Consider the following 7,610-nt stretch of genomic DNA (forward strand, 5'->3'; position numbering starts at 1 on the left):
GAGTAACATGTTTTAAATCTCGGAAGTGAGTAATAAAAGTGGAAAAACATAAACAAAGAAAAAAAAAAGGCCCGCCCAGCTTTTCCTGCTTGGATTTATGTGAGTGCGTTGGCACTTAGAGACAAACTCCATCCATGGGCGGTGCCGCTCGAGTTTTATTCTGGAGCCATTTGTTTCTGTTTTTTTTTTTTTAAATTAAGTTTGGACTTAATAATCTCATCCAAATTGCTGTAGTGACTACCCCCCTAGGTGCACCACTTTAACATCCTGAAACACAAAATATGTGCAAGGGTCGTCCTCCTTACAAAGCCCAACACTGCAGAAATTTCAAGGTCCGCCAGGGGTGGGAGAGACTGAGAGGGAATGAGGAAACCACCCTCCAGCTCCTATCCCTGGGTGTCCACCCCATCGCCACCGCCTAGAAGGGAGCACCTCTTCATCTTCCAAAACAACCCTGCAGTTGAGGGCATGGGCTAGAGTTCCAGAGACGCCTACCCAGATACTTCAGCGTCAGAAAATGGCTCCTTAATTTTGGTGATTCTGTACCCGTCTAAACTCAAAACAAATAATAGTCAAAGGGGAGAAAAGTTTTTTTTTAAGCTCACTGCTCTCATGTCTAAACATCACACGAGAGAGAAGTATTTCCATTAAGCTGATTCTGTTCCCAGCGAATCATGTAAAACTGTAAATGCTAACGATCGAGAGGGGACTCAGAAATGAAAAGGAAAAGAGAAAGCAGAAGGTGGCCAAGATGGAAGAGGACGCTCCTTCGGCCTACAAGGGGATTAAGGACATCTATAGGCTTAAGGAGCAAAAAATTAATTTGCACAATTCTGGGAGAACCCAGATGGCCTTTAATTAATCCCTTCAAAAGAAGGAGCTAGGCCAGGGCTGCGCCGGCTGCCTGCTCCATTAGCTCCGTTTTACAAGGGACCAGACTCTGCTCGAGGTGAGGCGCTGCGAGCTCGTGGGGGAAGTGGGTAGGGCGAAGGGAACCGGAGAAGGGGGAGGCGCGGGAGGACTATGAACTGTTTTTCCATAAAAGGGTTGGGTTTTCATTATTCTTCTCTTTAAAAAGTAATACCCTCTTCATCTCTGCCCCCCTCGCCCCCCACTTTCCCATTTTATTTAGCACATTAATCCAGGAGTCTACAGGCACCCCTGCGGAACCGCACCACCAGCCAGGCCCCGCCCCCTGGACCCACCCACGGGGAGGGGGATGGACGTGAGGGGGGTGGAGACCAGGAGGGCGCGGCTCCGCGGCTCCTCCGCTTTAGCCAATCAGAAGGCGCGGCGCTCCCGAGAGGACGCGCCCCAGCAGGGACGCAGGGCCGGAGGCTGAGCGCTATTGGAGCCGGCGGTTACGCCTCCGGCCTGCACCCCACTCGTCCGCCCCGCCCCTGCTAGGTGCCTCGGAGTGACGTCCCCCAAAGTTCTTATTTTGGACCCCCACTCCCCCCGCCCTTTCGTCCCCCCTCTAAAGAGCGGTAGGGAGTGATGCAAATGTTTTATTACCTTTGAGAGCTTCATCGGAACTGTCAGGCCCGGAGGGAGAGGGGAGAGGAGAGAGCGCGGAGGACCGCGGAGAGGGCCGGCTTGGCCAGCGGACGGGGCTTAGAAGAGCGGAGCCCGTTCTGAAGCCGCGAAGAGAATGCGAGAGAGGCGAGGCAGAAGCGGCGAGTGAGAGGACGCCTGGGGGTGGGGCGGGGGTCGCCAGGCCGGTTTGCTGAAGTGGACTGTCCAGCGGAGCCGTAACCAAAGTCGTCAGACTTCTCACACTTAGTCTTTGCTTTTCTGTATTTTTTTCTCCCCCGTTTTCTTTCCAATATTGCAACTCTAGTGCCCCGTCGCCCGAGGGAAAGGCGGCTGGGCGCGCCGAATCCGAGGGCTGTCGAGACTGGTGGCGCTGCGGGTTCTGGCCGGCGTAGGGAGCGCGCCCAGAGGCGAAATCAGCCCGCGGGCTGGTGCGCCCGGGCCCGGCCGCTGCGAGCGCCGAGTGCGAAGCGGCCTCGCGACCGAATGAGCAGGGCTTGCGAGTAAGATTAGAGGAGCAACTCGGGCGGAACCGGGCGTCTTTCGAACCTCTGTAAAGAAAGCCAGCCAGCCCCCAGCATCAAAGTACAGATTTGGTGACTCTTAACTTTGTTACAAACTCTCCGGGGCCTGCGTGGGGTTTCTTTTGCTTATTTCCCGGAGGAGAAGATGAAAAGTAGCGCAGTTTGAGCTGCGGGGCAAAGTGAGGAAGACAGAAGAGACCGCGACTGAGTCCAGGAGCGGGAGGGCAGCCGAACCCGCCCGGACGCCCGCAGGTCTCCGAGAGCCTCCACCTCTCGCTCGAGTGCCGTGTTTGCTCATTTCTTTTGCGCAGCTCCGAGAGCAACTCTCGGCGGCAGCGTTCGCGGCCCAGTTGGCAGGTCGCCTCTGGGTGCGTGGAGCGGCCTCTTGCTCCAGCCCTCTGCGCTTCTCTGTCCCCTGAGCCCGCCGGGGGCACCAGCCGGCGCCCTCCCTTTGTGGCTGCGGGCTGCGGCCTGGCCGTGGGATGTTAGCGGTGGGGGCGATGGAGGGCACCCGGCAGAGCGCTTTCCTGCTCAGCAGCCCGCCCCTGGCCGCCCTCCACAGCATGGCCGAAATGAAGACCCCGCTCTATCCCGCCGCGTACCCCCCGCTGCCCGCCGGTCCCCCCTCCTCTTCCTCTTCGTCCTCCTCGTCGTCGCCCTCCCCGCCTTTGGGCACCCACAACCCGGGCGGCCTGAAGCCCCCGGCCGTGGGGGGGCTCTCTTCCCTGGGCAGCCCCCCGCAGCAGCTCTCGGCCGCCACCCCACACGGCATCAACGACATCCTGAGCCGGCCCTCCATGCCCGTGGGCTCAGGGGCCGCCTTGCCCTCCGCCTCGCCCTCGGGTTCCTCCTCCTCTTCTTCCTCGTCCACCTCCGCTTCTTCGGCTTCCGCCGCTGCGGCCGCAGCTGCAGCCGCTGCGGCCGCCGCCTCGTCCCCAGCGGGGCTGCTGGCGGGCCTGCCCCGCTTCAGCAGCCTTAGCCCGCCGCCGCCTCCGCCCGGGCTCTACTTCAGCCCCAGTGCCGCAGCTGTGGCTGCCGTGGGTCGGTACCCCAAGCCACTAGCCGAGCTGCCCGGCCGGACGCCTATCTTCTGGCCGGGAGTGATGCAGAGTCCGCCCTGGAGGGACGCGCGCCTGGCCTGCACCCCTCGTGAGTACGATCGTCCGCGCCCAGCTGTTCTGCAGGCTCTCGGGTCAGGACCCCTGGTGTTTGAGAGTTGGTCCTCGCTCTCGCCTCCCGGGTAGTTTGGCAACGCCGGGACCGCACAGTATAGACTGGGCCAGGGTATCCAGAGAGGGATTCTCTCTTTCCTGAGCTCCCGCGCTGGCGTCCAAGCGCCCGCCTCTCCCGCAGCCCTGGGCACGCCTCGAGGAGAGGATGAGCACGCGTCCTCGTGGAGCGCGGTGCGGGGCGTGTGTATCATCCGAGGCCACTGTTGCTCCGGGAACAGCCCGGCCGGAACTTCAGGCCGGCCCTGCGTTAAAGAGGTGGGAGGGCAGGAGAGGTCACTGAGCTCCGCCCGCACCCCTACTTTTCCGGCTCCTGCCTGTTGTCCAGGCCTGCACTCCGCCCTCGCCAGTCTAACTGGCTTCCTCTATGGGGGCCGGTGGAGATCGGCAGCGGCGAGCCCTCCACAGCCCCGAGTGGAGGCGCGTGTGTTTGCACGTACATCTCGGCCCAGGGTGTCCCCACCCCAGTTCTTCGCCGCCACTCCTCCCAGTACACTCGGCCGGCAGGAACCCGTTGAATACCGGCCCACGGCCTGCGGAGGAGGGTAAGCGCCCCCTCACTTCGGGCCGCTCTCCACCGCTTGTCCCTCGCTTTCCCACCGGCCCGGGCCCCAGAGGGTTGCGACTCCTTGGGCCCACGCGTAGTGAAGGGCGTCGTGTCCCTCACCGTGCTAACACAAGAAAGAACCCGAGAAGAAAAGAGGTAACGGGACAAAGACCAGGGGAATGCAACATCTCGTAGGGACCTTGCTGGAAACCAACTCGGTTGCCCCGGGATCCCTCCAGTCTGTGTGGTAGGCAACCGCGCCCTGGAGTTTCCCAGCCTCTCAGGTGGCGTCCAGGGCCGAGCCCCGGGTCCTTTTCTGGTTTAGTTCTTTGCTTATAGTTCTTTGCTTCTAAGTTTCCTCTACGTCTTCCGAGTGCTTTCGTGCAGCAGCTGAGCGGCGCTAAACGAGTGAAGTTTCGGGAGCCAGCGGAGGATCCCGTGGGAAGCCGGGGGAAGGAGGGCGGCGCGCGCGGGTGAGGGTGCGGGGACGCTATTGTGCGCGTTTTGATGGCCGCGTTGGGGCCGCCAACAAAGGCGGCGCCTCCTCCCCCTCTGCCCAGCGGCGTTGGACTTGAGGGCGATTTCGCTCCCTTGTATACAAAAAAACAAGGCGCCCACTGTCGTGCGAACACAGGTTAGGAAAGCGTTCAAGGAAAGAAAATAGTCATCCTCACGCGAAGAGTCGGGGTCAAGCGGCCTTTCCCCGCGCCCCTCTGCTCGCTGGGGCCTGACTGCTGGGCTGCGGCCGACTTCAGCGCCGTGGTGCCGGCTACCTGACACAGGTGTTAAGCGGAAGGTTATTTACTGTTGCTCCAAACGCACCCGGCTTTTAAAGCACAGGTCGGATCAAGGCAGCCAGGCGTGGTGGGACAGGAAGCCCCACGACACTTTTGGAGCCCACCGCCGAATAAGCTTTTCTTTTCCACCAAAAGATTTGTGTTGTGAGTTCGTTTCGTTTCGGTGGAGCCGATTGCAACCAATTGTTTTCCCCCGCTTTTGTTTATTTGTCCTCTCAGATCAAGGATCCATTTTGTTGGACAAAGACGGGAAGAGAAAACACACGAGACCTACGTTCTCCGGCCAGCAGATCTTCGCCCTGGAGAAGACTTTCGAGCAAACGAAATACCTGGCGGGGCCCGAGAGGGCTCGCTTGGCCTATTCTTTGGGGATGACGGAGAGTCAGGTCAAGGTGAGTGGACCTCGCAGCTCGAGGGATAGTCCCCTCCCCTCGTCTGACAAACAGCCTCTTGAGGTGCGAGTCTGGGGGGTCTGGGGAGCAGATGAGGTCAGCGAGGAGGGAGCGGTAAAGGCTCTGGGATCTCCGGGGCGAGCCAACTGTTGCTGAACAAAAGGAATAAAGCCCCCCCCCCTTTGAAATTAGGTTAATCTAGATAGCAGCATGTGCTGGGGTAACTCATGATTATTAGGCAGTAAAAAGCCTTACCAAAATATCAGCCCCGACAATAGATAAGACCAGTTAGATAGCTTCTATTTAGTCTGTTTGCGAAGGCATTCAGGCTTTTCTTTGTTAATTCAGGCTTCACTAATTATATAATTTCCGGATGTAGTTTAGCATTATAATGCTACTGCATAGTAACTTGCAGGTTTAAAAACATAAATCCACAGGGTATAACCACTGAGCAGGGATGAATCTGCTTTTAGCTGAAGGCAATCGCTTCTGCATAGTAGTTTTTCAAATGAATTGATAGAGTTATTACTTTATTATGAACCTGAATTGTTTTAAGTAAGTTTTTCAATACATGTAAGATACTTTAATGTTTATGACAACTTAAATTTAAAATGTCACTTAGGTTATAATTGAGTTGTACAGCATATTTCCAGGGATTCAAATTTTAGAAATCCTTTCTTGAAAAACAAAAAGATCCAGCTAGGTTAATTAAATCCAGTGGCTTCTTATATTTCCAATATTTTCTTCTGATCCTCTTTTTCATTCATCATATTTATTTTGGGGGGTGTGTGTGTGTTTGTGTATAAGTCTGTTCTCATTGGTCATATTGTTGCTCTTTAAGTAGGAATAACTGTTAGCTGTGACTGCTGGTCAGAGTGTATTTCCCCTCAGACAAGCATCATGAGATACACTTAAGGAGTGATTTTGTGTGTGACCATTAGAACACCGTCACAGTTAGAATTAGTTTGGCAGTGACTGGTCCAAAGCCTGCCACCGTGATCTGGAGGTCTTCATTTGTCACTGTGAATGTGTCTGCGTGGCTTGACGTGAATTATTATAGCTGTATAAGGAAAATCAAAATCATTTTTATAACAATCTGATTTTCTAGTTAGATACATAATGAATGAGAAAATGGCTGAAAAGCATTAAAGAGAAGATAATCTAATGTGTTTGGGAAATTGGTTGTTCATCGCTGATGCTTTAAATATGTGTATCAGGTATGGTGTAAAACATGGTGAATAGGTTTAAAATGTTTTTATATAAAATGAATGCTTTGGGGAAGAACAATGTTAAAATAATATTTGAAAGACTAGGCATGTTAATAGTGGGAAGTAATGTAACTGGCAATATTTTATTTTAAAAAATAACTGATGAAAACTGTAACCTTGGCTTTCATTTTATGCAAAACATGAAACCACACACACACACTCCACTGTGATGATTTTGACTGAACTATTAAATATTTTCATGCATTTATGTTGGCTGTTATTAGTAATTTGAGGTTTTAGTTTTAGCAACCCACCCCCCCAAAAAAACTGCATGATTGCAAGTGTAAATGTGGAGGGTTTTTTTAAACCGTGTTTATGTATATTCAGACCTGAGACAAAAATGAAGGGGAGAACGGAGGGGGCGAGGGTAAACGCTCTGCCTTGTCCCACAAACCACAGTAAAGTGCCAGTACACTTAGTTTATTTGGAATACCTTAATCTAAGAAAGTAAATCACGGATAAAAATCACAGTCATTATGGGGCAGCTTTGAAAGGAGAAAACTTTTCCACTTTAAACTAGAAAGTGCACTTATTTTTAGGGACATTCATTTTACATTTCCAAGTTTTTTCTCTTCTGAGAAATGGCTCACAGACGACCTCAATACAGTTGTGTTACTATCGCTATGGCAACGGTAGTCCGTTGGTCCGTGCGCGTGACTCAGAAGAACCTGGGGCTTTTGAGACTGACTTTGACGGCTCAGACCTGGGAACCTCTGAGGGAGGGCGGCAAGCCAGGGGCCCGCAGGAGCGCCCGGGGATGTGGGGGAAGTAGCACTGCTCGGATCCGCTGGTCTTAAATTTCTGCCGCCTTTGTTTCCCCTCTCCTCCCCTGGGTCGGCCCGCAGGTCTGGTTCCAGAACCGCCGGACCAAGTGGAGGAAGAAGCACGCGGCGGAGATGGCCACCGCCAAGAAGAAGCAGGACTCGGAGACTGAGCGGCTCAAGGGGGCTTCGGAGAACGAGGAGGAGGACGACGACTACAACAAGCCCTTGGACCCCAACTCGGACGACGAGAAAATCACGCAGCTGCTGAAGAAGCACAAGTCCGGGGGCGGCGGCCTCCTGCTGCACGGGCCCGAGACGGACGGCGCGTCCTGAGAGCCGCCGCCTGCCGCCGCCGGGGCCGCGGGGCCGCCAGCCCTGCCTTCCCGCCCTGCCTGCGGGGTCCTTTGCTATTTTGAGATGTACATATCTATTTTTTTAACCTAGAAGTTGAGGGAGGAGGGGAGGAGAGACTCGGGATGGATGAGAAGGCAGAAAAGACGACGCAATGCGAGGCGTAAAGAACGCAACTGAAACTAGTATCCGGACCACCCTCCCA

At 54.8% G+C, this 7,610-nt stretch overlaps 1 protein-coding gene across 1 annotated transcript; it reads left to right on the forward strand.

Moving 5' to 3' along the window:
- Positions 1 to 2,076: 2,076 nt before the first annotated feature.
- NKX6-1 (NK6 homeobox 1) lies at positions 2,077 to 7,392 on the forward strand. Its single transcript, XM_037031031.1, has 3 exons — positions 2,077 to 3,206; positions 4,850 to 5,022; positions 7,136 to 7,392. The coding sequence occupies exons 1-3, from the start codon at positions 2,540 to 2,542 to the stop codon at positions 7,385 to 7,387; spliced, it is 1,092 nt and encodes a 363-aa protein (XP_036886926.1). The 5' UTR covers positions 2,077 to 2,539; the 3' UTR covers positions 7,388 to 7,392.
- The last annotated feature ends 218 nt before the right edge of the window (positions 7,393 to 7,610 follow it).

The sequence above is a fragment of the Sturnira hondurensis genome, unplaced genomic scaffold (assembly GCF_014824575.4).
Source record: "Sturnira hondurensis isolate 20B ecotype Veracruz unplaced genomic scaffold, ASM1482457v3 Scaffold0001721, whole genome shotgun sequence".
NCBI classification, from domain to species: Eukaryota; Metazoa; Chordata; class Mammalia; order Chiroptera; family Phyllostomidae; genus Sturnira; species Sturnira hondurensis.

Excerpts from the sequence above, each read along its gene's own strand:
- NKX6-1 (XM_037031031.1), top strand. The coding sequence starts at position 2,540 with ATGTTAGCGGTGGGGGCGATGGAGGGCACCCGGCAGAGCGCTTTCCTG. Across the intron at positions 3,207-4,849 it reads GCGCCTGGCCTGCACCCCTC|ATCAAGGATCCATTTTGTTG; the intron begins GTGAGTACGATC and ends TTGTCCTCTCAG. Across the intron at positions 5,023-7,135 it reads TGACGGAGAGTCAGGTCAAG|GTCTGGTTCCAGAACCGCCG; the intron begins GTGAGTGGACCT and ends GTCGGCCCGCAG.